Source organism: Heterodontus francisci, chromosome 2 (assembly GCF_036365525.1).
Source record: "Heterodontus francisci isolate sHetFra1 chromosome 2, sHetFra1.hap1, whole genome shotgun sequence".
Classification (NCBI taxonomy): domain Eukaryota; kingdom Metazoa; phylum Chordata; class Chondrichthyes; order Heterodontiformes; family Heterodontidae; genus Heterodontus; species Heterodontus francisci.
In genome coordinates, this window is record NC_090372.1 from 220,599,513 (window position 1) to 220,612,009 (window position 12,497).

The 12,497-nt window shown below is 43.6% G+C and overlaps 1 protein-coding gene across 2 annotated transcripts in view; it reads left to right on the forward strand.

The window, feature by feature from the left end:
• LOC137351546 (repressor of RNA polymerase III transcription MAF1 homolog) overlaps positions 1 to 12,497 on the forward strand; it is a 70,495-nt gene that overhangs the window by 47,077 nt on the left and 10,921 nt on the right. For both annotated transcript variants that reach the window (XM_068016067.1, XM_068016073.1), the window contains exons 5-7: positions 171 to 339; positions 8,555 to 8,676; positions 11,622 to 11,741. In XM_068016067.1, coding sequence (XP_067872168.1) covers positions 171 to 339; positions 8,555 to 8,676; positions 11,622 to 11,741 — 411 coding nt within the window. The remainder of the gene's footprint in view (positions 1 to 170; positions 340 to 8,554; positions 8,677 to 11,621; positions 11,742 to 12,497) is intronic.

The following is a 12,497-nucleotide window of genomic DNA, read 5'->3' on the forward strand; positions in this document are numbered from 1 at the left end:
AATAGCAGACTACATTAATATTTGAGATAGTCCTCTTGAAATTGACACCATGTCTAAGTTTTTAAAAATATCTTGTTGGAATTAATTATCTGGACTCTGCTGTTCAAAGGTTTGTGAAGAGCCCACGTGTTTTAGGGTAACTGACTCTTGCTGCTGGTTCTTCATTTTAGGTTGAGTAAGAGCCAAAGTGGAGATGAAGGAGAGGGACCACTCTGTGACAAGTGTAGCCGCAAGACACTCTTCTACCTGATTGCTACACTCAATGCATCGTTCCGCCCAGATTATGACTTCAGCACAGCGAAAAGCCATGAGTTCAGCAGAGAGCCTAGTTTAAACTGGGTAAGTGGATGTAACAGCATTGAACCCACAAGAACACCAGATTAGGAGCAGAAGTAGGCCAGTTGGCCCCACAAGCCTGCTCCGCCATTCGATAAGATCGTGACTGATCTGATTGTGGCCTCAAGTCCACTTTCCTATCTGTCCGTTCATAACCCTTGACTCTCTTGTGGATCAAAAGTTTAACTAAGCCTTGAACATATTCAATGACCCAGCCTCCAGTGCTCTCTGGGGAAGACAATTCCACAGAGTAACGACCCACAAAATTCTCTTTCAGTCTTAAATCGGAGATTTTTAAGTTTAATTTTTAAACTGTGTCCCCTTGTTCTAGTCTCTCCTACAAGGTGCATCATCCTTTCAGCATCCAGCCTGACAAGTCCCCTCAGGATCTTGTATGTTTCAACAAGATCACCTGTCATTCTTGACTCCCAATGAGTATTGGCCCAATCTGCTCAGCGTTTCCCCATAACACAGCCCCTTCATCCCAGGAATCAGTTGAGTGAACATTCTCTGAATTGCTTCCAAAGCAATGCAATACTTTAAGGAGACCAAAACTGTACACAGTACTCCAGATGTGATCGCACTAAGGCCTTGTACAGCTGAGTAATCCCTTCCCTTCTTTTATACTCTATTTTTCTCTTGCAGTAAACATTCCATTTGCCTTCCTAATCACTTGCTCTACCTGCATGCTAATGTTTTGTGGTTTGTGCATCAGGACACCTAGATCCCTCTACTGTAGAGTTCTGTAGTCTCTCTCCATTCAGATAATATACTGCTTTTCTATTCTTTCTGCCAAAGTGGACAAGTTCACATTTTCCCACATTATACTCCATCTGCCAGATTTTCCCCACTCACTTAACTTGTCTATATCCCTTTGTAGTTTACTTCCCTACCTATCTTTGTCATCAGCAAATTTAACTACCATACATTCTGTCCCTTTATCCAATTCATGGATATAGACTGTAAATAGTTGAGGCCCCAGCACTGATCCTTGTGGCTAGTTACAGCTTGCCAACCTAAAAATATGTATTTTATCTCGATTGCCTGCTTCCTATTAGCATTACACTATGTCACTGCCTCCCCTTATTAGAGCTCTTGAATTAACAAGTAAGGTGGATAAAGAGGTAGATGTTGCATCCTTGGATTTCCAAAAGGCATTCGGTAAGGTGCCACAAAGGATGCTACACAAAATACGAGCTCATGGTGTAGGGGGTAACTTATTAGCCAAACCTCGAGCCATGCTAATATGTTACCCCCTACACCATGAGCTCGTATTTTGTGTAGCATCCTTTGTGGCACCTTACCGAATGCCTTTTGGAAATCCAAGGATGCAACATCTACCTCTTTATCTACCTTGCTTGTTAATTCAAGAGCTCTAATAAGAGGAGGCAGTGACATAGTGTAATGTTACTGGACTAGTAATCTAGAGGCCCAGGCTAATGCTCTGGGGACATGGATTTGAATCTCACCGTAGCAGGTGGTGAAATTTGAATTTATTAATCTGGAATTAAAAGCTAGTCTAGTGGTGACCATGTGACCATTGTCGTTGTTAAAAATCCATCTGGTTCACTAATGTCCTTTTTCAGGGAAGGAAATCTGCCATCCTTACCTGGTCTGGCCTATGTGATTCCAGACCCACAGCAATGTGGTTGACTCTTAACTGCCCTTTGAAATGGCCTAAGCAGACCACTCGGTTGTATCAAACCACTACAAAGCTTAAGTAAAGGAATGAATTGGATGGACCACCCAGCATCATCCGAGGCACTGTTGACCTTCCTCCTCCTTACTAACATCTGTTGGCTTGTGCCAAAATTGGGAACGTTGTCCCACAGACTGGAAAAGCAACAGCCTGACAGTCATACACTCAGATTCATAACCTTACAGACAATGTCTCAGACGCCACCGACATCATCCTTGGGTACATCTTGTCCCACTGGTAGGACAGACCCACCAGAGGTGGTGGCACAGTGATATACAGTCAGTAGGGAGTTGCCCTGGGAGACTTCAACATTGTCTCCTGACCCCATGAAGTCTCATGGCTTCAGGTCGAACATGGGCAAGGAAATCTCCTGCTGATTACCATAATGCAAGGGCACAGAATGTACTCTGGATGGGGGACTTCAATGTCCATCACCAAGAGTGGCTCAGTAGTACCACTACTGACAGAACTGGCTGAGTCCTAAAGGTCATAGCTACTAGACTGGGTCTGGGCAGGTGGTAAGGAACCATCAAGAGGGAAAAACCCAGTTGATCTCGTCCTCACCAGTCTACCTGTTGCAAATGCATCTGCCCATGACAATATTGTTAGGAGTAACCACTGCACAGTCCTGTGGAGACAAAATCCCTTCGTCTTATTGAGGATACACACCATCGTGTTGTGTGACACTACCACTCTACTAAATGGGATAGATTTTGAACAGATCTAGCAACTCAAAACTGGGCATCCATGAGACACTGGGCCATCAGCAGCAGCAATGTTGCATTCAACCACAATCTGTAACCTCATGACCTGGCATATCCCCACTCCACCATTACCATTAATTTGGGGGACCAACCCTGGTTCAATTGAAGAGTGCAGAAGGGCATGTCAGGAGCAGTACCAGGCATACCTAAAATGAGGTCAGCCTGGTGAAGCTACAATACAGGACTACTTGCATGCCAAACACAGAAGCAGCATGTAATAAACACAGGTAAGCGATCCCAAAACCAACAGGTCTGATCTAAGCTCTGCAGTCCTGCAACATCCAGTCATGAATGGTGGTGGTCAATTGAACAACTGACAGGAGGAGGCTCCACAAATATCGCCATCCTCAACGATGGGGGAGCCCAGCACATCAGTGCAAGACCAGGCTGAAGCATTTGCATCCATCACCAGCTGAAGTACCATGTGGATGATCTATCACAGCCTCCTCTTGAGATCCCCAGCATCATGGATGCCAGTCTTCAGCCAATCCGATTCACTCAATGTGATATCAAGAGACTGCTGAAGGCGCTGGATACTGCAAAGACTATGGGCCCTGGCAACATGCCGGGATTGGCACTGAACACTTGTGCTCCAGAACTAGCCAAGCTCTCCAGTACAGCTACAACACTAGCATCTACCCAGCAATATGGAAAATTGCCTGGGTATGTCCTGTCCACAAAAAGCAGGACAAATCCAACCCAGCCAATTACTAACTCTTTAGTCTACTCTCGATCAAAGTGATGGAAGGGGTCATCGACAGTGCTATCAAGCAGCACTAGCTGAGCAATAACCTTCCTGATGCTCAGTTTGGGTTCTGCCATGGCCACTCCATTCCTGACCCCTACAGCCTTGGTCCAAACATGGACAAAAGAGCTGACCTCCTGAGGTGAGAGTGACTGCCCTTTACATCAAGGCAGCATTTGGCTATGGCAGCAAGGAGCCATAGTAAAACTGGAGTCGGTGGGAATTGGGGAGAAAACTCTGGAGTCATACCTAACACAAAGGAAGATGGTTGTGATTGTTGGAGATCAAATATCTCATTCCGAGGACATCACTGCAGGAGATCCTCAGGGTAGTGTCTTAGGCCCAGCCATCTTCAGCTGCTTCATCAAAGACCTTCCTTCTGTCATACAGTCAGAAGTGGGGATGTTTGCTGCTGATTGCACAATGTTCAGCACCGTTCATGACTCCTCAGATACTGAAGCAGTCTGTGTCCAGATGCAGCAAGATGTGGACAATATCCAGGCTTAGGCTGATAAGTGGCAAGTAGCATTTCGTGCTGCACAAGTGCCAGGCAATGGTCATCTCAAATAAGAGAATCTAACCATCTGCCGTTGATCAATGACATGACCATCACTGAATCCTCAACATCCTGGGGGGTAACCTTTTGACCAGAAACTGAACTGAACTGGATCAGCCACATAAATGCTGTGGCTACAAGAGCAGATCAGAGACTGGGAATTCTCTCGCGAGTAACTTGACTTCCCAGTGCCTGTCCACCATCTACAAGGCACAAGTCAGGAGTGTGATAGAATACTCTCCACTTGCCTGGATGGGTACAGCTCCAACAACGCTCAAGAAACTCAGCACCATTCAGGACAAAGCAGCCCGCTTGATTGGCACCCCATCCACAAACAGTTACTCCCTCCACCACCGACGCACTGTGTACCATCTGCAAAATGCAGTGCAGCAACTCACCCAAGGCCTGTGACCTCTACCACATAGAAAGACAAGTGCAGCAGATGCGTGGGAACACCAACACCTGCAAGTTCCCTTCCAAGCCACACACCATTCTGACATATTGCCATTCCTTCATTGTCGCTGGGTCAAAATCTTGGAATTCCCTTTCGGATAGCACTGGGTGTACCTACACGCCATGGACTGCAGCGGGTCAAGAAGGCAGCTCACAATCACCACCTCGAATGCAATTAGGAATGGGTAATAAATGCTGGCCGAGCCAGGGACACCCACATTCCACAAATGAATAAAAAAAAAAAATTGTCAATTACAATTTCCCTTTCACAAAACCATGTTGACATAATACAACTTGATTGTATTATGATTTTCCTAATGTCCTCCTATTACCTCTTTAATAATGGATTTTAACATTTTACCCATGACAGATGGAATTGTTTATAGTAGCCAAAGGTTTGCATCTTGGGGTATGGTTCACTATACTGTCACAGGTGTTAAAATGGGTTTTTTGCTGGATTCTTGTCTGACATGATCATCTCTAAGGTGTGGTCTGCTCAGTACTGAGCTGTGGTTTTAGTTGCCAGCAATAAGGCAACATTTTGGTCAGGGTTGGGCAAACTAGTCATGAAGATCTTGGACCTGATGGTATCACCAGGCTCTATTGGGTCTTGCTGTAACACCATTAACATAACAGCCCATGACAAAGACTCCTCCGCCCCCTTGTGGCACAATCAGTTGTCCTTTTCACTTTATTGAACTGATCCAGTGGATTTGGCAACGCCAGAAAAAAAATTGGACCCCAGAAAACTTTTATTGATCCTGGGCAATGTTTGTCACTGATTTAGATGGGGCAGAAGAACAGATGTTGGCTTCTGGGCTAATAGTCTAGGACATTAAGTGACTCGATTAGTTTTAATTAGATTTAATTTTCCAGAATTCCCTAGATTTTGGGAAGGTTCCATTAGATTGGAAAATAGCGAATGTAACTACTTTATTCAAAAAGGGAGGAAGACCGAAAGCAGGAAACTACAGGCCAATTAGCTTAACATCTGTCATAGGGAAAATGTTGGAAGCTATTATTAAAGACAGGGCACTTCGGAAAAAAAATCAAGGTAATCCGGCAGAGTCAACATGGTTTTGTGAAAGGGAAATCGTGTTCAACCAATTTATTGGACTTCTTTTGAAGGAGTCACATGTGCTGTGGATAAAGGGGAACAGGTGGCAGTATTGTACTTTAGATTTCCAGGAGGCATTTGATAAGGTACCACACCAAAGCTTATTGCGGAAAATAAAAGCTCATGGTGTAGGAGGTAACATATTTGCATGGATAGAAAATTGGCTAACAGGAAACAGTAGGCATAAATGGATCATTTTCTGCTTGGCAAGATGTAACGAATGGTGTGCCACAGGGATCAGTGCTGGGGCCTCAACTTTTTACAATTTATATAAATGACTTCGGTGAAGGGACTGAAGGTATGGTTGCTAAATTTTAAATATAGATAGGATAAGTGAGTGGGCAAAGACTTGGCATTTGGAGTATAATGTGGGAACTTGTCCATTTTGGCAGGAAGAATAAAGAAGCATATTATATAAATGTTGAGAGATTGCAGAGCTCTAAGATGCGGAGGGATCTGGGTGTCCTAGTGCATGAGTCGCAAAAGGTTAGTATGCAGGTACAGCAAGTCTTGGGAAAGCTAATATAATGTTTATTGCGAAGGGAATTGAATACAAAAGTAGGGTTTGCTTCAGCTATACAGGGCATTGATGAGACCACACCTGGAGTACTGTGTACAGTATTGGTCTCCTTATTTAAGGAAGGATGTAAATGCATTGGAAGCAGTTCAGATAGTTTGAGACTAATACCTGGAATGGGTGTGTTGTCTTATGAGGAAAGGTTGAACAGGCTAGGCTTGTATCCACTGGAATAAAAACAAGAAATGCTGGAAATACTCAGCAGGTCTGGCTGAGATCAGCCATGATCTTGAATGGCAGAGCAGGCTCGAGGGACTGGGTGGCCTACTCCTAATTCTTGTGTTCGTATGTTACTCACTTTTAGGGTAATGGGAACAACAACTTGAATTTTATTTATGCCTTTTAATGTAGTAAAATGTCCTGGGTGCTTTTACAGGAGCATTATAAAATATTTGACCGTTATATAGAGACATTAGGACAGGTGACCAAAAGCAAGAGGTAAGTTTTTTTTTTTTTAAGGAGCATTTTAAAGGATGGTAGAGGTTAAAGAGGGAATGCCAGGACTTGGGGCTGTGGTAGCTGAAGGCACAGCCACCAATGTTGGAGAAATTAGAGGCCAGTATTGGAGTATAGATTTGAGTGTTGTAGTGGTAGGAAGGGGCAAGGCCACAGAGGAATTAGAAAACCAGGATGAGAATTTTAAAATTAGGGCGTGGTTAACTAGATGTCATAAAAGCATTGAAAATTTGTGGCACAAAAGGAGGCCACCTTTCCTTTTCTGCCTGCTGAACAGAGCTACCCAGCCTAATCCCACTTTTATTTATTTAGAGATACAGCACTGAAACAGGCCCTTTGGCCAACCGAGTCTGCCGATCAACAACCACCCATTTATACTAACCCTACAGTAATCCTATATTCCCTATCACCTCCCTACACTAGGGGCAATTTACAACGGCCAATTTACCTATCACCTGCAAGTCTTTGGATGTGGGAGCAAACCAGAGCACCTGGCGAAAACCCACGCAGACACAGGGAGAACTTGCAAACTCCACACAGGCAGTACCCAGAATCAAACCCGGATCCCTGGAGCTGTGAGGCTGCGGTGCTAACCACTGCGCCACTGTACCCACTTTCTAGCTCTTGGTCTGTAGTCCTGCGGATTATGGCACTTTGTGCATATTTGAGTGTTTTTTAAATACCGCCAGTGTAAATCAGTGAGCACAGGGTTTATGAATGAGTAGGATGTTGAGTTAGGACATGCACAGCAGAATGTTGGTTGACCCAAGTTCCCACTGGTAGAAAGTGGGAGGCTGGACAATAGTGCGTTTGAATAGTCAGGTCTCAGGGTAATGAGCATGGATAAGGGGTTCAGCAGCAGATGAGCTCAGGTGGGGTGGCATCAGGAAATATTAGTGGTTTAAATAGGTGGTCTTAATTATGGCAGAAGTTGGCAGCTCAGTGTGCCATCAAGGTTGTGAACAGTCTGATTTGGCCTGAGGCAGTTGCCAGGGAGAGAAATGAAGTTGGTGGCTACAGAACAGTTTGTGACAGGGACTGAAGACTTCAGCTTCAGTCTTCCCAATATTTAGTTGGAGGAAATTTCAGCTCATTCAGTCCCTTGACTCCTGCATGAGGGGAGATAGGATAGAAATTGGAGAAAGATGTGAATTCAGGGCTAGGGCAAGTGGAATTTTAGAGGACGTTTTGCTCAGGAAAAGGAGTGAAATTGCAGAGGCAGCTGATCGGATGATCTTCGTGACGGTAGTCCATGTGTTCCTCGTACTTGGTGGCGAGGGTAGAGGAGATGGGAGAGGGGTTTAAGATGATGGCTTAGAGTAAAGAAGCTGGGATGATATTTTTTTTTGCATTCCAGAGTCATCCTGCAATAATGAGTCATTTTGATAAATGAGAGCAGAATCTGATGATGCTTTGTAGTCCTGTGAGACCTGGCGATCAATGGCTAAACCAGTAATTGTACAACTCACCAAGGCTCCTTTGACAGCACCTTCCAAACCTGTGACCTCTACTACCTAGAAGGACAAGGGCAGCAAATACATGGGAACACCATCTGCAAGTTCCCCTCCAGGCCCCACACCATCCTGACTTGGAACTATATTGCAGTTCCTTCACTGTAGCTGGATCAAAATCTCGGAGCTCCCTTACAGCACTGTGGGTGTACCTGCAGTGGTTCAAGAAGGCAGCTCACCACCACCTTCTCTAGGGCAATTAGGAATGGGCAATAATTGCTGGCCTAGCCAGCGACACTCATCCCATGAACGAATATTTTTTAAAAAATTGTCCACCCTGTCTGTTCAATATTCCAAAGTAATTGCAGTTTTAAATTGGTCCTGTATTTAATCTGTTCAGGTGGTGAATGCTGTGAACACCAGCCTGTTTTCTGCTGTTGGAGAAGAGTTTAACACACTGAAACCCCAGCTTTGGGATGCTATTGATGAAGAGATCTGTCTCTCAGAATGTGACATCTACAGGTAATTTGAATGAGGATGATTTTTGCATTAACTTCAAAGGCATTTACATGCCTGTATTCTTTCCTCAGCTTGGCTCAGTTGGTAGCACTCGTGCCTGTCAGAAGGTTCTGGGTGCAAACCCTACTCGAGTACTTAACCATATCTGTTCAGTGTTACATTGTCAGTTTTTATCTTTTTGTAATTTATAAGAACACATAGTGCATTATTTGAAGAGCAGGAGAGTTTCTCTGTCCTGTTCAGCATGTATCCCTCAACTAACACCACCAGAACCAAACTGTTCATTTAACTTGCTACTGTTGACTGATCTTGCTGTGTAAGTTGGCTGCCGCATAAGTGACTACACTTCAAACATAATTCATTGACTGTGCTTTAGGACGTCCTGGAGACCTGAAATGTTCTTTATAAATGTTTGTTCAATCTATCTGGATTTTGTTAATGATCTCAGCTGTTGAAAGACAGTTAATGTTACTGGTGGAACCTTGATCAAACTAACCTCCCTTTCGCGTGCTGATTGAACTATGTATTTCTGTTTATTGTTTGTGCTATGTTCCAGTAATTGCTTCATCTAATGTCTACTGTAATTACTTCCTGCAAGTGTTTGTTCAAACCTACAAAAAACTTGCATATTCTGCAGGACTCTCAATACTGATCTTAACTGTGTTGCTATTGCAACCCCTCTCAACCTTTTTAACTTTTTATGCTGTAAAATTGAGCTTGTCTTTCTGTAGCACCTTTTTCACTACTGCAGGACATCACAAAGCAATTTGCAACCACTGAATTTCTTTCCAAGTGCCATCACTGTTAAGTAGGGAAACCAGAGTATGAAAGTTTAAACAGTGAGAACTATTTCCACATTCCTGTGGCATAGAACATCTATGTAGAAAATTTGCTCTAAATCTTGGTGCTTTCTTCATACTAGCTTGCCCTCCAGTTCTCCAACCCTCCTCATCTGTACTCCACTTTTGGCCTCTTGAGCATCCCATGTTTTTAATCACTCCACCAATGGACACTGTGCCTTCAGCTGCTGAAACCTTAAACTCTGGAATTTCCTGTTTAAACCCCTCTGCTTCTGTTTCTCTCCTTCCTCTTAAAATGGTCCTTTGACCAAGCTTGGTTATCTGCCCTGGCTGAGTGTCAAATTTTGTTAATGCTCCTGTGAAGTACCGTGGGACACTTTACTACATTAAAGGCACTATGTAAATACAAGTTATTTTTACACTCAAAGCAAATTATAGAACCAAAAGTTTTGATTACCAGTCTTGGCCCTATATCTTTGGACCAAACATTCCTCAGTGCTGAATTCTACATTGAGCAAAACTCGCTCGTTTGTTTCACAACTATTAATGAAAAGTAAAAAGCAAGTAGGGTTCAGTGAAGGAAAAATATGTAATTTACCTGCTGCTCATCCTGCTTGGTCTCTTGTGCGAATATAGAATGTACAGCAAACTCTGACACTGAACAGTGTTGAAGGTTCAGATATCAAAGGTCCTGTTGCATTGCAGCTAGGCACTCTTCCTGCTTCAAGTGCACTGTCTCACTGCCAAGTGGCCTGACTATTGCTGAATCTGGAAAATGCCAGAATTTGCATATATTGCATGAGCTGTGACCCAATCAAAATGCCCCCTGGGTTTGAGTCCTGATTTTGTCTTGAATGAACTGATCTGTGTTCAGGCATTTGCTGAAACATTATATTTGGATTAGGAGAGGAAGAGCTAGAATTTCTGCTTTTGATCATTGTCTAGTGATGCCTGCAAATAATTCAATTTAAGGTCTCTGGTTATAATGCCCTAAAGTCAAGTCAAGTGGCAGCATCAGCTAAGGCACTGAGTGTTTCCAACATTTTCTGCTTTTTATTTCTGACTTCCAGCATTCGTAGTACATAGAACATAGAACAGTACAGCACAGTACAGGCCCTTCGGCCCACGATGTTGTGCCGAACCTTTAACCTACTCTAGGATCAAACTACCTACATATCATCCATGTACCTATCCAAGAGTCGCTTAAATATGCCTAATGTATCTGCTTCTACTACCACCGCTGGCAGTGCATTCCACGCACCCACCACTCTGTGTAAAGAACCTACCTCTGACATCTCCCCGAAACCTTCCTCCAATCACCTTAAAATTATGCCCCCTGGTGATAGCCCTTTACACCCTGGGAAAATGTCTCTGGCTATCCACTCTATCTATGCCTCTCATCATCTTGTACCCCTCTATCAAGTCACCTCTCATCCTTCTTCGCTCCAATGAGAAAAGCCCTAGCTCCCTCAACCTTTCTTCGTAAGACATGCCCTCCAGTCCAGTCAGCATCCTGGTAAATCTCCTCTGCACCCTCTCTAAAGCTTCCACGTCCTTCCTATAATGAGGCGACCAGAACTGAACACAATAAGTACTTTCCATTCTGTTCTGTTTTTAGCTGTCCAGCTTCACAAGAGTATTCGGGATCCTGCAGGGTATAGGAAAGATAAAATATGTTTAACACTGTCGTAAGAGCCTATAATGTCAAAGTTGGTGAAAAGGTAGTTTGAATTGGTTTTGTGCAGCTGTGTGGACCAGACTGCCCTGGGAGACAATGGGATGATTTCTATCTGAAAATTTGAGTTGAATTTTTTTTTTTAAAACTTGATTTATATTTAGATTTTATATTTTTCAGACACTGGGACCGGACGTGTGGGCCTTTTCTGGTTCTGTGCATCCACCGTAGGGCAGGCGCAGAATTTATGTAACTGAAGCCTAATAAAGTCCGTGTCTCCAGGAGAAAAATTAACGCTGCAACATAATAGATTTAGACTTTTGAATGGATAGATCATGTATTTGAGATGTTTAAAATACAATAATCCTCCTTGCTGTAGAACTTTTGAGCAATCTTTATCAGAATTTGATTTACTTTAATGCTGGTCCAGTTATTAAGTGATTTTAATTGTGCCTGGAATCGCTTCTTTCTAGCTACAATCCTGATCTGGACTCTGATCCGTACGGCGAGGAGGGCAGTCTTTGGTCTTTTAACTATTTCTTCTATAACAAGAGAATGAAAAGGATAGTGTTCTTCACATGCCGCTCCGTCAGGTGAGATTTACCTTTTTAATGAGTGTCCAGTTACCTGTTCCAAGTCAGACACTAAAATGAGGCAAGGTGGAGAGGGACAAAATTATACTTGATTTTCACTATTGTATAACTGATGCAGGACTATATTGGTGTCAGGTGTCCAAGTGCAACCTGCAACTGGACTTCTGTGCAAACCCTACTTGTTCTTGTATCATCTGCATGTTTTTGTACAAATCAGACTTGAAAGTGTCACCTCTTAAGTAAACTTACTGGGTGTGGAGGACTGGAAAAGTCTGCTCTCTGATCCAATTGGGGAGCAGCCGATTTGCACCAATCATTCCCAAGGCCAGAAATTTTGTTGAACCTTTTGTCTTTTGGATGGGATTGGGGACAGAATGGAGGATGTAGAGAAGGCTTGGAATTATACACTGCACACAGTGCATTTTTAGTTTTTTTTTGTGTGTGTGTATGCGAGCAGGATCTTGCATTTCTGTAAGATCACATGCAGCCAGTTCATTGACTTTGATGCATATCTACACCCTGTCCCCTGCCAGCTACAAAGCTTGGGCATCCCTGTACTAGGGTAACAAATGGGAGGCTGAACATAACCAGTGATTGGAACGTGGGAGAATGAAGTACCTCAGGCCAGTCTCCTACCAGCAAGTTGCCTGCTTGATCTGTTGGGGTCTGAACACTGCAGAGATTGAAGTTGATTAGAATTGGAGAGGGGAGAGCAGGATTACCTGTCTAACTTGTTCTAGGTGAAAGGCAAGGCCT